Source organism: Thermobia domestica, chromosome 9, assembly GCF_964235325.1.
Source record: "Thermobia domestica chromosome 9, izTheDome1.hap1.1, whole genome shotgun sequence".
NCBI lineage: Eukaryota > Metazoa > Arthropoda > Insecta > Zygentoma > Lepismatidae > Thermobia > Thermobia domestica.
Window position 1 is genome coordinate 71,242,282 of NC_137462.1, and position 16,005 is coordinate 71,258,286.

The 16,005-nt window shown below is 35.6% G+C and overlaps 1 protein-coding gene across 1 annotated transcript in view; it reads left to right on the top strand.

Annotated features, from left to right (window-relative positions):
* LOC145660868 (uncharacterized) overlaps positions 1-16,005 on the top strand; it is a 92,631-nt gene that overhangs the window by 15,662 nt on the left and 60,964 nt on the right. Inside the window, exons 2-4 of the mRNA XM_081726297.1 lie at positions 7,153-7,291; positions 8,454-8,541; positions 13,598-13,748. Coding sequence (XP_081582423.1) covers positions 7,180-7,291; positions 8,454-8,541; positions 13,598-13,748 — 351 coding nt within the window. The 5' untranslated portion in view covers positions 7,153-7,179. The remainder of the gene's footprint in view (positions 1-7,152; positions 7,292-8,453; positions 8,542-13,597; positions 13,749-16,005) is intronic.

Below are 16,005 nucleotides of genomic sequence, written 5' to 3' on the forward strand. Positions count from 1 at the left end.
GTGCCAAAAGCTAACAAATCCTGCTTCATCAGGAACTAACAATGTTCCTAGTTGAAATAAGTAAGTTCATAGCAAGGTACTGTGGATTGAGTTATTAATTGTCGAAGAAAAACACGTTAATTCACAGTGTGTCTGCTCAACAGATAGAAAAAAGTATTTTTTAAATGGTTTTACTTTCTTATGTAAAATTTCCAGTTTCATTTGCTTAATAAAGTCTTTTTGTAAAAAAAAAAAAAAAAAAAAAAAAAAAAAAAAAAAAAAAAAAAAGTATTATATGAAAAATGCGATTGAGATATATTTTAGTTTTAATATTTTGAATTATTAAATACATATACACATTCATCTCTCTCTTTCCCACCCTTTTTCCCTCTTCATCCTTCTCTAAAGGAATACATAAGCTAAATTACAATTAAGGAAAGTATACAAAATTCTAAGCAGAAATATACAATTACAAGACAATAAGGAAGTATTAACAAATTATAAGAAGGATGTGTGAATACATGAATATAATACAAGGAAATAATGCTAGGAATACAAAATGTAAAACAAGTAATAATACGAATAATACAAGTGATGTGTAAATGCATGAAAAAATGATGAGGTAATGATAGAAATACAAGAGTGACTATTGATATATAAATTTCAAAGCACATTTCTATACATTGAACACCGTTACTTATAATAATTTCGAATTATGGAGACATATTGATCATAAGGCATAGAAAAATCAATCTTAATACCCTTCATAATTAACTGATTTTGAAGTCTACATAATCTAATTGCTGGTGAATGTTGATGTTGAATGATATTTGACTTGGTTATAAAAAATGGTATATGGAACCTGAAAGGTACATTTGCGAAGTGTCCCCTCAGGATTCGCGTAAAATTGATTCAAATGCAAAGTTCTCCGCACCCTAATGTGTATTGTACTAATTTTAGTGGCTCATACGAGTAATATGCATATTTTTGGGCCTTCATATATCCGGAATTCAATCATACACTGCTATAACGCTCGGACAAAATTGCTTTTAGTTTCTTTAGATGTAACTGGACATGAATGTGGACACATAAAAAAAAAAAAAAAGTACTGCTACTCTGACACATGTTACCTACCCTGGTCGCCACATTGGATTCCACTTTCGTTTTTTCAAATGGGAATAGGTGCATATGATACATCAAATTTATGTACATTTTTCTCGGAAATTCATTTGTGTAGTCAGTTTTACCGTAGCTTGTACTGTTCGAAAGGTATTGCATGTTAAATCCCTCCAGGCACTTTGCAAATAGACATTGTAGAGTAATATCAGTTACGCTTACGTTTTTGATGTTGACAAATCCAAACAATTTCTAACTGAAAAAATACTGTAGGTATAAACAAACTCTACAATATTGGTGTGATAATCGTATTATATTTGTTTTAGTGATCGTTATACTTCCATGTTATACTATAACGACGAAGTATTATACTAGGTTTTAAATCCCTAGTGTAAACCCAGATACGACCACATTTGGGTGAAGACCTGCGATTTCTTTATCGACGTCTGTATGTATGTACGTTCAGGGACTATTTCGTCAACGATAAATCACGTAAAAAATGATGTATACGCACGGGGCTCTGCACAGCTTTCTATCTGGTTCAACATTCGTGAAGTCCCTGGTATTTTACATAGAGTACCTTCCAAACGGTACAAGCTACGGCAAAATTCTCTACACCAATGAATTTCCGAGAAAATTGTACATGAATTTGATATATCACATACACCTATTTCCATTTGAAAACACGAAAGTTGAATCCAATATGAATGATCCAAGATTGCGGCCGGGGTGGGTAACATGTGTCAGAGAAGCAGTACTTGATCCAATTTGTTTTGCATATGCCCACATTCATGGCCCAGTTACATCTAAAAAAAAAACTGAAAGCAATTTTGTGTCCGAGTGTTATAGTAGTGTATGATTGAATTCCGGATATATATGAAGGCCCAGAAATATGCATATTACACGTATTGGGCCGCTAAAATTAGTACAATACACATTGGGGTGGGGGAGAACTTTGCATTTGAATCACGAATCCCGAGGAAACACTTCGCGAATGTGCCTTGTCAGACGTACAGATGTTACATTTAATTTAATATATCGCAAAAGATCTTGCACGTCTACAGAATCATTAATAATCTTATACAACAAAATATTTTGTGCGTACAATCTACGAGTAATTATCATAGGAATAGAAAATTCTAACAATAAAGCAGAATAAGATGCTCTATTTAATTTAACTGATCTTTTGTACTTTTTAAAGTACAAGTAACAAAGAAGTGTGAGTTTGAAAATAAGGGCTCCAAATTTCACAAGCAGATTCAGGTTTACTCCTTAAAAATGTGTAGTACAGAGTTGTGATTGCAGAAACGTCAGTCTTAGATTTTGTTGTTCTTATGATAAATGCTAGACGTTTACGTAATTCAGAAACTAAACATTTCAAATGTAAATTAAGACAGTTTAGTATCAAATGTAATGCCCAAATCAACAACAACATCATTCTTACTGAACAGAGTTCCATTGATACTATAATCATATTTTCTGATTATTTTTTTTTTTTTTTTTTTAGTAAACGTAAGGAAGGACGGAGCACTTATTAATATTAAATGGAAAATTGTTAGTTACACTCCACTGATAACAAGAATCAATATCTTGTAGATAGTCAACATCTTTAATTGAGTTAATCTGCTTGTAAATTTTTAGATCAGCGTAAAGTAGCGACTGTGAGTGTTTGATAACAGATAGTAAATCATTAGTGAAAAGTAAGAATAATAAAGGTCCTAGATTAGAATCTTGTGGAACACCGGATGAAGCTATGTAGTGGGAAGATTGTATACGATTGAAAATAACTATTTCCGATTGAGTAAATATGCAGATAGCAATTTTAATAAGTTGTTTGATAATCCAAAGAAATCTAACTTAGCCCATAAAAGAGAGTGATTTAATTTATCATGCGCCTTATAAAAATCAGTATATACTACTTCAACCAAGTGATTAGCATTTGGTGATTTTGATAGCAATTGAGTAAATGAAAGAAGATTGGTTAAATTGGATCTTTTAGGATAAAAGCCATGCTGGGATGGAGTGATATAGGATTTCAGCTGTGTAAAAATTCTGTTGTAAAGAATGTGTTCAAAGATTTCAGAAGGTGTTGAAATCAAAGCAATAGGTCTGTAATTTTCAATTTGAGTCTGATTACCTTTCTTAAGAATTGGAATAACTTTTACTGTGTTTCCAAAGATTAGGTAGGATAAGTGCCAGTGGTTAATATGAGATTATAGATGAAAGTTAATGTATATTGAAGAACATCCGCACAACCCTTAAAACTATAATGCCATCGGGTCCACTAGATTTGGATGCTTTTAACTCTTTTATTGATGCTATACATTCTGTAAGTGAAACATCTTTTATATTAATACATTGCAAAAGTTTTGTTATTAACACATTACTTTTGCGATTTGAAGGAGTGGAAGGCGCGAATACACTCCTAAAATAATTAACAAAACCATTAGCTATTGACTTATTATCGTTAAGAATGCCAGATCCATATTTCATTTGATTATAAGCTATATGTGATTACTTCTTGCTTTTTATAAAAGACCAAAATAATTTTGGATCAGCTTTAATAGAGTTCTCAAAATTGTGCATATATTTTCTATAAGCAGTTGATATCATTGACTTTGATTTTATACGCAACTGAATAAACTTGGCCTTGTGAAATAATGACTGATGTCTTCGTCTTCTATGAAATTCTTTAGACTTCAAAATTTGAATTATCTCTGAGGTAAACCAGGGAGATAAATATGTTTAACAGCTTTTTTTAATGGTACATATTTCGCAACTACATTATTTGGTATTGTAAAATTCAGAGACAACAATATTAGGGTCAGTAGAAATGTTTAATATATCCCAGTTTATAGCCTTGAGATCCCTATAAAAATTATAAAAATCATCTTTAGAAAAATTATATTCATTGCGAGGAATGGTTGCATCATGTGCAGTTTTATAAGCAAGAGGTAACTCAAATGTTAGTGGTGGATGATGCTCATCCAAACGAAGAAGCGGAGAAATAAATTCTTCCTCCACGCCAAAGTAGGGGGCAGTATTTGTAAGAACAAGGTCAAGGGTTTTGTTATTTGAGTAAGGTATTTTATTAAGACTACGTAACCCTAAGATAGACATAAAGTTGTGTGAAGTTAAACATAGAGAGTTGCCGTTTAAGAGATCTGTGAAAGAATTACGAGTCGAAGGTATATTATAATCACCAACCATTAAAATATCCCAGTCATGTACACTATGTGATCAAAAGTATCCGGGCACCTGGCTGAAAATGACTTACAAGTTCGTGGCGCCCTCCATCGTACTGCTGGAATTCAATATGGGGTTGGCCCACCCTTAGCCTTGATGGCAGCTTCCACTCTCGCAGGCATACTTTCATCAGGTGCTGGAAGGTTTCTTGGGGAATGGCAGCTCATTCTTTACGGAATGCTGAACTGAGGAGAGGTATTGATGTAGGTCGGTGAGACCTGGCACGAAGTCGGCGTTCCGAAACATCCCAAATGTGTTCTATAGGATTCAAGTCAGGACTCTGTGCAGGCCAGTCCATTACAGGGATGTTATGGTAGTGTAACCACTTAGCCACAGGCCATGCAGTATGGACAGGTGCTCGATCGTGTTAAAAAATGCAATCGCTATCCCCGAATTGCTCTTCAACAGTGGGAATCAAGAAGGTGCTTAAAACATCAATGTAGGCCTGCGCTGTGAGAATGCCACGCAAAACAACAAGGGATGGAAGCCCCCTCCAAGAAAAACACAACCACACCATAACACCACCACCTCCGAATTTTACTGTTGGCACTACACACGCTGACAGATGACGTTCACCAGGTTTTCGCCATACCCACACCCTGCCATCAGATCGCCACATTGTGTACCGAAATTCGTCACTCCACACAACGTTTTTCCACTGTTCAATCGTCCAGTGTTTACGCTCCTTACACCAAGTGAGGCGTCGTTTGGCATTTACCTGCGTGGTGTGTGGCTTATGAGCAGGCGCTCGACCATGAAATACAAGTTTTCTCACCTCACTCCTAACTGTCATAGTACTTGGAGTGGATCCTGATGCAGTTTGGAATTCCTGTATGATGGTCTGGATAGATGTCTGCCTATTACACTTTACGACACTTTTCAACTGTTGGCGGTCTCTGTCAGTCAACAGACGAGGTCGGCCTGTACGCTTTTGTGCTGTACGTGTCCCTGCACGTTTCCACTTCACTATCACATCAGACAGTGGACCTAGGGATGTTTAGAAGTGTGGAAATGTAGCGTACAGACTTCTGACACAAGTGACACCCAATCACCTGACCACATTCGAAGTCCGTGAGTTCCGCGGAGCGCCCCATTCTGCTTTCACACTATGTCTAATGACTACTGAGGTCGTTGATAATGAGTACCTGGCAGTAGGTGGCAGCACAACGCACCTAATATGAAAAATGTATGTTTTTGAGGATGTCCGGATACTTTTGATCACATAGTGTATGTTCTGTAACTCCTCAACAAATGTATACAGAGATTCATAAGCATATAAATCGGTGGCAGGGGGAATGTATGTTGCTACAAGAATAAAAGAGCAAGAATTTGTAACAATACGCAAACAAACTTTTTCAATATTATTAATGCTAATATCTACATCGAATGCTCTAATGGAACTCTTAACTGCAACCAAAACACCGCCGCCCCGAACGTTAGGTCTATCCTGCCTATAAATAATATACCTATCATCAGGTAATTCAGAATTACATACGTTACTTTTTAACCACGATTCTGTCATAATACATTTACTCATTGCTAAGTGGTAGTAAGTTATGAACATCATGTACCGTTGTCAGGTTATACACTTCGGTATCATTTGAGGTCGGTCTTAACTTTATAGGCCCTGACCAATCAATCCACAAAATCGCAAATTTCTTTTCTCTTTGAACTTTTCTAGCTTCATTGTACACTTATAAAGAAATACAAAAAACAACTAAAACACAAAGTGCTAATTTTAAGTGATATTATTTTGTAGTGGAGGGCCGTGGTGGCTCAGTGGTAGACCGTTCACATCTGGTGCTTGGGGTCCCGGGTTCGATCCCAGCCCCCGCCAAGTGAACTCGGGGTTCTCCCGTTTCCTCCCACTTTCTTCTTTCTACCATTTCATTCATCACTCATCATCACCGTCACCTTTAGCCTAACCGGCATAAACGTGGGACGTAAAACTCAAAGATTTCATTTCATTTTTATTTTGTAGTGCACAAACTCTGTGTGGGGCATAGTGTCCCTAAAGCTTTATAAAGAAAGAAAGAAAAAGAAAGTGCTAATTATTATTAGTGAAATTATTTTGTGGTGGACAAACACTGTGTGTGTGTGGGGGGGGGGTTCTCGGGGTTGTCCCGATTCTTCCCATTTTCATCATTCCACCATGATCATCAATCTCATCATCACCGTCTCCCTTAGCCACTGTGCAGAATCGTGGGACATTAAACCAAGGAAGTTATATTAATAATAATAATAATAATAATAATAATAATAATAATAATAATAATAATAAAAGCGTGTGCGTTTGTTAATAAAAGCGTGTGCGTTTGTTTTCTCTGAGCTCATCTGTTTTCTCCACTTCCTTCCTTCCACCATTTCATTCATTCTCATCATCATCGTCTCCATTACCGTCGGAGCTTAAAAGTGGGATGCTAATAATAATAAGCTTAGTCAAGCCATATTCGCTGATCTAATGGTTTGGGCGCGCACCCCAAATTCTACATCATATTTATGCAATTATAAAAGGACTCCGTTATCCATGCAAGCCATAGCGCAGGTATCGACATCTATTAGCGTGACTGCTTGATATTTACTAATTTTATTTGAAGTGTGAATGTCTTAAGACAAACGTGTACTAGTTTCTCAGTGATGAAATATGGCAATGAAATATTAAGATGATTTCTAAGCATTTGCAAGCTTATTATTAGATTGTCTCCCTAATAATATGCAATAATGAGTTTTTTAATGTTGGTAATTGAAGAATGAATTTAATTGTCACTTTAAAACTAAATTAAAAATCTAAATTGAATACTTTCTTTACAGAGGCCAAGTGGAAGTGAAACTAGTAAAATGGGTTTGGAAGTATTTTTTGACTTGATGTCTCAGCCGTCCAGGGCAGTTGTATTGTTTCTGAAGCTGAACAAAATACCATTTACACCAAAGCCTGTTGCTTTGAGAAAAGGTAATGAGAAATAAAGGTTATGCATCAATTCATGTTAAATAAGTATGAAAATCAAGTGTTGTATCAAAATCTGTGTTAAAAAGGCTCGTTCCAATTTGGATTGCATTCTCTGTTCTTCAGCTGTTAAAGTTTCAAAGAGTGTAAATGTGGGGCTGTCCGTAAGTAGAAAATGAATCTCCGGATTTCCCTTTCGGTGGGTTAGTCCCGGTACACAGCCTGCTTCCGGACCAATCATATATTTTCACTATTGAGGGCGGTGCGTACGGCTGTATCACAACTGATTTCTGTTGTGCTTGGAGAAATCCATTTATTATTTTTGATGAACATCTCATCGATTGAATTGTAGTAGTTATCGCACCACCATAGTAAGATGGAGTCCCGAGTTATTTCTCCAATCCAGTCGCACATTTTCACTATGAAATTCAATGAGATTTTACCTATAGTAAAGAATGGGTGTTTAGAAAAGCAAATCGTTGCCTCCATTTCACAAATATACATTTATTCGACTGTTTAAAATAAAACCACCAAACTCCAAGAGGTGATACGTTATATGAAGCGAAAGAAAAGGGTTCTAATAAATATGGGTCGAAAATACCTCCTTTTTAGAGTTACAAATTGCTGAAAATACAAAAAATCGCGTTTCAAGCACTGACTTGAAAACATTGGGAACCATCACAAGGTTCAAGAAATGACAGGAACTAGTAGTCTATCTAAATATCCATCTTTTACAACCCTCTGTACCCCAGCTTCCTTTATACAATTCATTTTAGCGGAGGATGGTAAAATATGGATATTTAGGTAAAGCGCGTTTGTGTAATTTCTTGAACTCTTTGTGTTGGTTCACAGTTTTCAAAGTAATGGTGTTTTGAAACATGATTTTTTTTTTTCATTTTCTCCGACTTATAACTCTGAAACAAGGGCTTTTCCGACCCATGTTTATTACATTTTTCTTGCATTTCATATAAGAAATCAGATCCCGAAGTTTGGTTGTTGTATATTTCCGCAGTTTGGGAACTAGTAACCTGTATGTTATTGAAGTTGTTTTATGTTAATTTCTGTTATTATAATATTTATCATATGATGTAGAAAAGTTGATCGTATTAACTGCTTAATAGGTATACAATAAATTTACAGCTGTTGAGCGTTTTAATTGTATTTACAGGTGAACATTTTACAGCAGAATACACGAAGCTTAATCCCTTTCAGAGAGTTCCAGTTATTGTCCATAATGGCTTTACGTTAACAGAAAGGTAATAGATTTTTATTTTTTTTAATGAAAATCGTTTAGTACAGATAGAGTAATGTAGATTCTGAAAATTAACTTTATGAAAACCACTCTATAATAGTCAGTGTTGGTGTGTGCATTATAAAGACAAATTAGTCAAATTATTCGACGTATATATGTTGAGACTATTGTTGTAGTATCGTACTCTTGGGTTGAGCCTCAATTCATTTTTGCTCCCTTACTGCTTAAACATGAATCTCAACGCTACTCGAAATCACAATAGCACTCTTAACTTGTGTACATGTGCTTTCATATCGACCAAGCCTGTTTACTAACTTCCAGATACAAACATAGATACTTAAACTCCTATACATCGCCTATACAACACCGACAAACAGTCTACACCTATATCAGGAAACGAAACAATAATACATATAAACAACTCTTTGATTACCAGTATTCTGTTTCTTCTTTATCTAATTTCTATCTTGTTATGTGCCTGATTCTTTTATGGCACTTTAAGTCCCGCACCCTTATTCCATATTATTACAAAAATATATTATTACTAATGGAGCGTAAGTGTACACATTGTACAAGATACAAAATTGTACTGACATTTTTATATTCCTAGGGATATTCTTTTAGGCATACGTTATTTTAGAATATACTGGAATGCCTTGGATACCACAAATTCGATCAACGCTGAAATGGTGATGAGGAAGATTATTTGTTATTCTAGGGTTGTGATAATAGGTTTGCATATGAAGGCCCATGCGAGTTCCTATGGAAGTTCTATCAATTTGAAGATCGTGGGTAGTTTGATCCACATAACGCGTTCACACACACAAATACACGTTTTGTCCCACGATATTTAAACTCTATACAATGGATTTGACTCTCCTCTGCTTGTGGCTTGTACACTGGAACCTTGAAATAAGATCAGCATGCCCTTTCAGCTATACATTATATGATGCGAATAATTCTATTTGAATCAGACGATGTATGCGGCATTCTTAAATGCTTTTCCATAATTTTTTACATCTGTACTCTATTTTATCATAAAGGCTTTAGAAGAAAGCTGAATGTTTCTTGTTTCTGGTTGAATTATTGTGACATTAAAGTTGGATTTTGATAAATTTTAGATCCATTTAATGTTTCAAAGGCGTGCGTTGTCTCATTATCGATGTTTTAATATTAATATCTGTTCTTTAATAATGTAAAAACAAACCATAATAACGAAACATTAGCGATCTAGTCTAAGACTTAAGATACAAATGAAACGATAGGCAAACATAATCTTAACTACATTATTAAAAGCATTGCAGCCAAAATAATGAATTAAATTGAAATCAGTTCTAGTATATTACACTGTATTATAACTTAAAATAAAAATTAGGGTTTCTACCATCGTCTCAAGTTTATTTTTGTCTTTGCTGCAAAATCAATCATATTACTGTATCCAGTCTTGCTTGTATTTTTTTAGGTGCTTTAATAATTACTTTTTTTTTTTTGGTGAGATAAATACACGGCTTTTAATTTTATACATGTTATCTCAAGTCCTGTTTCCCTTACAACCAATCACAACACGCTAAGTTTGGTTTATCAGTTGTGTACCTACATGTCCTTTAGTTGCGTGCAGCATGTTAAGTCAACGTTCCATCTCTATCTGTTTCATATGTTGTAGCATGCTAAGTTCAGCAATGTGTTTAGAATCAGTCCACCTGCGAAGTGTACCGACATTTCCAGCAGGGGGCCGTAGCCATAATTCTTAATGTATCTCCGAAGGAAATATGTAATATAATAATATCGGGAGATGGAAGGTGGGTAGAGATTGGTCCGCTGTGGACTGTGCATCTCTCAGGAAAATTTCCATCCAGAATACCTCGAACATCAGAAATTAATGAAAATTCTTGTTGAAAAATCGATGGACTGCAGCAACTCCTTCGCCTGTGACCAGGATTAACTGGTTTAAACCAAGGTGGTTTAAACCAGCTGATTTTTTCAAAAAAAAAAAAAAAAGTTTAAACCAAAAAACGAAATATATTTGTAAGAATGTAAGTGTTCGTAAAATTTTGATGAACACGCATTTGTGGGTTATCACGTATCACTCACATGTATTACTCGTATTATATTCAGATCTAATTTTCCCCGTTCATTACTCAAAGAGATTATAATACAAAAGCAACGTTTTTTTTATCAGCTTATGAGTGTTTCCTTTGTGATTTTTTTATAGTTTGTTATTATTGTTATGCAATTGTTTTCAAAGAATAATACTAAGGTTGTTGCATAATAACACTAAGGCGAAACAAACTTATTTCTGTCCATGTATGATATAAATACTTAGAGCAAATTATTTAAACAAAACAAAAAAAAAAAAAAAAAAAAAAAATGGTTTAAACCAAAAAAAAACCGGGTTTAAACAAAACAATTATTTTTGTTTTTTCAATAAAAACCATGGTCTTTGCCGACCCTGCCTGTGACAGAAGCTACATTCGTAGCATGTTCAGTAAACATTCGGTATAATGTTTTGCTCAATGAACAAAAATAAACCCAACAGCTGTACTCTATGTTCACCGTAAAGGTACGTTTGCCCTCCTAGCTTGTCTAGTGGCTATCATGCGTGCTTTTGGTGCACGAGATCTTGGATTCTGTTCCCATTGGGAGAGCTCCGAACGTACTACAGTGGTTCAGATCCCACTTTATCACGTTGACTTCCTCTTAGCCCACTAGCGAATCACCATAGTTTTGTTCAAGAGACTATATGATTTACCAGTGGGTCACCTTTTCTGCAGTTTTTCGTGGTAATATAATTTTTACCGGCCTGTAAATCAATCTGCTCAGATTAACTTCTGAATTAAACATGAGTTTCTTTATTGACCTTAACAAACAAACACTCTAAAATACTTGCGGTTCCTCGTGAAAATCATCCTTATACATGTCGGCAGTCTACGTGTTAAACTGTAAGTCTCAGCCTATATAGCCTGATGTTGATAAAGGACGTAAATACAAATCACTCAACCTTAGAGTATCACGAATATTTTCACAAGTGGCATTGGGATTTTCGGAACATATTTACACATTGTCCTCAATATCCACACATGTAGAAAGTAACTTTATCAGGAAACCACTATACGTATTATTGACGTGTGATTTTATCCAAAATGGAACAAACGATTTCAGAATGCGGAAGACAGTCATTCGGCTCCAACGCTTAGATGATTTACATATAAGCATGAAAAATACAGCCTCTTATGAAGGGTTTATAGACAGTTGTTTCTAGTACCTGTAATTCCTGTGAGGCATGACGAATTGATTCTTGAGGACTAAATTGCAAATCCAACCGTTTGTTGTGATACTTCCATTCGTCTGTTTCTGCAAGAGGACACTCAAATTAAGAGTCGACCTCAAGTTCTCATCCCTCTCCGAGTGTTGGACTTGGAGGGAGAATCGCGTTCATATTGACGGCGAAAGTGTCTTTACACAGTAATTGGGTGATTTGGTCTCCCCATACTACAGAACACACTCTGAGCCCTCTGTGCTGTCATTTTCATTCATATAAACTGAAACGAAATCAAACAAAACTTGATAAGTTATGGTATATTTTGCAGGGAGCATGGTGTTGTATGTTATTTAGTTTTGGTGTTGTGATAGACTACAGGTAATGACAGTTTCGGAGTAATGGTAACGGCACTTACCTGTTATGTATGTATACACAGAAGGTTGTTCAGTTCATATTGGACCGATTGTAAAGGGTACTTATCTTACAAGGAACCTTGCCGCCATAACTGTTGATGCTCTATTGGATCCCCCATCGCTGTTGATATCGCTAGACATCTATGTTTTCATTGGAGCAAACTCCACTGAAACATAGGAAAGGAATTCGATCCCACTCCTCCGGCAGACTTTCCAGAGACTAACGACTGTACGTGGGCCTCGATATTGGAGACGTCTTGTTAACAAACCAAAGTAATACCTTTGGCTGGCATTAAGGTTCCTTACAGAACTGTCTTGAAACAGAATGACACGAATTCCTAATGTTCGTTTCATGTCCTAATAGAAACATGGAGATGCTGTGGCAATATGAATTAAATCTTTGTCCTCATGGATTATCCCTGGTTGGAGTTCAGACCGTACAATTGTGGGATGTTAATTCGAAAGTTAGGTGTCATAATCGATTCCTAGAAGTATCTTGCATTTATTTTCACATTTTGTATCAACCTTGTGTATCATCATCTCCGTATAACGGAACTCCACAACGACGACAAATCCGTGCGAGAAACTTTCCCGCCAGTGACGAACAAAGTTACGTCGGCCCTTAGCTCGCTGTCTCAGTGTTCCAGCATCCGAGTGTGACCAGCAGTAGTGAGATGTCTGTATGCTTCGTCTTTTGTGATGACTATCTGCCATTTGGACTCTGCCAAATGCTTTTCTTTCAAATTCCTGCAGTTCGTTTCTCGTTCGTGGCGCTGGAGCAGCTGGTATACGCGGGCCTTACGATGCACCTTAGCCGGAAAGCTTTCGAATAGTTGTGTTCGTAGTTGAAGGTGCTAAATTGAATCGCTGCCCCATTGCATGTTGGTTCAGTGTATTTTCCTAGCACGCTAATTGGGGTACTTTTGCAGTACTACGGGTGGCACTTTCCTTGGATCCCACTTCCTGGTACTTTTCGTGACGACTATTTCGCCAGAGTCCTTGATTTGTGTAGCGGTCATTTATAGCTTTCGAAGTAGCCATCCTAAGTGTAAATCCATTTTCCCAACACCGTTTTACTACATGTGTGTAGAAGAAACAAGCATAGAAAAGGTCAGGAAAAAACAAACATGACATAGGCGCCATTTGACGACACTCAACGACAATTCGGACCTATATGAACCAAATAACCTTCTGTATAATGTTCGAAATCATTCTTGATTTAAGTTATTTTCCTGATTTCTTTTAAATTTATATATTATGTGATAGTTAAACATATAATTCATATTATGATAAAGAAGTTTTTAAGATAAGAGTATAAAGAATGTTTCTGAAGTCCTCTTGTTTTGTTGTTTACAATCAATTTCTGTTGTATTTATTCTTTATTATAGCGTTGCTATTCTGCGATACTTAAGTCGTGAATACAACGTACCTGATCATTGGTATCCAAAGGACTCCCAAGCCCAGGCAAGGGTAGATGAATACTTGGAATGGCAACATTTGGATACAAGACTGGGCTGTTCTATGTATTTTCAATCAAAGGTATATTGTAGTGATGTAACACTATTTCCTATAATTTGCAGAGAGTATGATAACGAAAAAGTGGAAAAAATACACCCAGTTTTGATGACTATTTAGAAAGTTACAGATACAGAGTATTCCAAGACTTTCTGATAAAGTTCATTCAGCAATAACTGGAAAGTTATTAATGACAGTAACTTGCGAAGTTTGCATTTGTATTGTTCACCCAAGAAATTTTGGATATTGCCACTATAGGTCTGTAGTTTCTACAGTGATGGCGCAAAGTTCATTCAGTAAAATGCTGTACAGAAGAAAGCACAATACGTAGCATAATATATGAAGACTGAATCTGTTATACAGATGTCAACGAACTTCAGGACAAAGTACCAACGATACCCACCATTTGCGAACAGCATTAAGTATTGGTACGGAAAGTTTATAGAGACTGTTAGTGTTTTTGACAAAGGAAGAACGGCGAGAAGTGAATAGGACATTTAACGAATTTGTGACTCATTTGAGCAAAGTCTACGAAAGTCGATTTGAAGAGCATCCAGAGAGTTCATCACATTAACGATAGTTGCATAGGAGTTTTCGGTTCTATTCTTGAAAATTTCAGTTGCTGCAACATCTGAACCTGATGATAATCCGGACAGATGTAACTTTGCTCTTGCCATGATTGATAGGATTGAACGGAGTTATGATTATTTGGATCGCGTATTTCCTCGGATAAGTGTACTTTCACTTTTCTAAAGGTGTTGCGTAAAGGGGTTTTCGATTCTTCAGATGAAATTGTAGCATTTTTACAAAGTACTGCTGCAAAATAAAATAACAAAATAGACATTGGTAACATGAGTTATTGTTAGCGAATAAAGTATCAAATTGACTATGAAATTACAGTTTTAGACAAATAACTGGTAAGGGGGTAATTCGAGAAATATGGTCTGTTTTCTTAAGGAGTAGTATTTTGTAAATTCTAGAAAAATATTGCAGGAAAAGTGTAAAATTTTAAATAAAGCAAGGTGCTTATGAATATAACCTTTCTTCCATTAGAAACAACATATAGAGAAAATTTGCTGAATGATTGTAAAATCCAGAATTTTTAATGTATGACGACAATTCCTTAGTATGTATTGCCAAAACAAGATCGTGAAGTTTATTGTTTGTGTTGTTTAGGCCGGAACTTCATAATGTCCTGATGATGAGTTTCAAAAGCAATCAATAATGAGACTGCACTGTTTCTAGTGAGAGAAAGGTGTCAATCAGAAGTATCACTTATAGGTATTTTGAATACTAACAAAATTGTAATATCTGCATTTCTTTCTGAAACATTTCGAAGAAAAATATATCAAGGAAATGAGGAAGTAGCTGCTGAACATCCATTTTTTTTTCTCAGTAGTTGTTTTAATATTATTTCCGTGAGAGAAAGAAAATAATTTGTGAGACCAATATTATAGAGTAAGTAGTTAATTGCTGTGCTCAGACATACCAAACTAATTCATCATTGACAGATAATTAGAAGCTAAAAAATGCTGGAATGTTATTATTTTCTAGACTATTACCATTTGTCCACCAAGACATTTAACTGGTGTAGAAGACTCCTCATATTATATGCAAAGATCCTCTCCCACGATGAAATCACTGGTTTTAAGGTGAACTCTAATACTCCGAAAAAGAAAAGGGAAAAAATCATTGTGATTATATCGTCAGAGAAAGGAGAATCATTGCATAAGATATGGTTATATTATTATAAGTATTAATACTGACGTTATTGTTAAGGAGTAACGAAAACTCCTTTATGTATTTAGCCTCACCATTCGTCCGAGAGGAAAAAAAAATCTGAAGAAGTACTTTTGATAGATCACCACAAAATTTGGTTAGAATGTGGATCGTCAAAAGTTAAGAATTAAGTTCATTTTTGGAGGCGATATTCAAACCATAAGAGGTAGAAATAAACCATTTTCGATTCTTACGTTGACCACTATAGAACAAAAACGGTAATAGGTAGGGAGAAACGGTTACTCAATTAAGCTTCCCAAAAATATATCGCACGTTTACAACGTTGATCATTGTAGAGTAAAAACGGTAACAGCGAGAAGCTCTTTTCTCACATAAAATAAGCGTTCCAAGTAAGGTAAAAACCCCAGTCATGGATAAATTCGCCGCCAGTAATGGACACCTCGGCGGAAATGTGTGGAAAATAAGACATTCACTAACCCAGGGAAGTGTGCATTGTGTTGGAAATTATCTACGTGATATACTGGTTCCACTTAAGATCGTT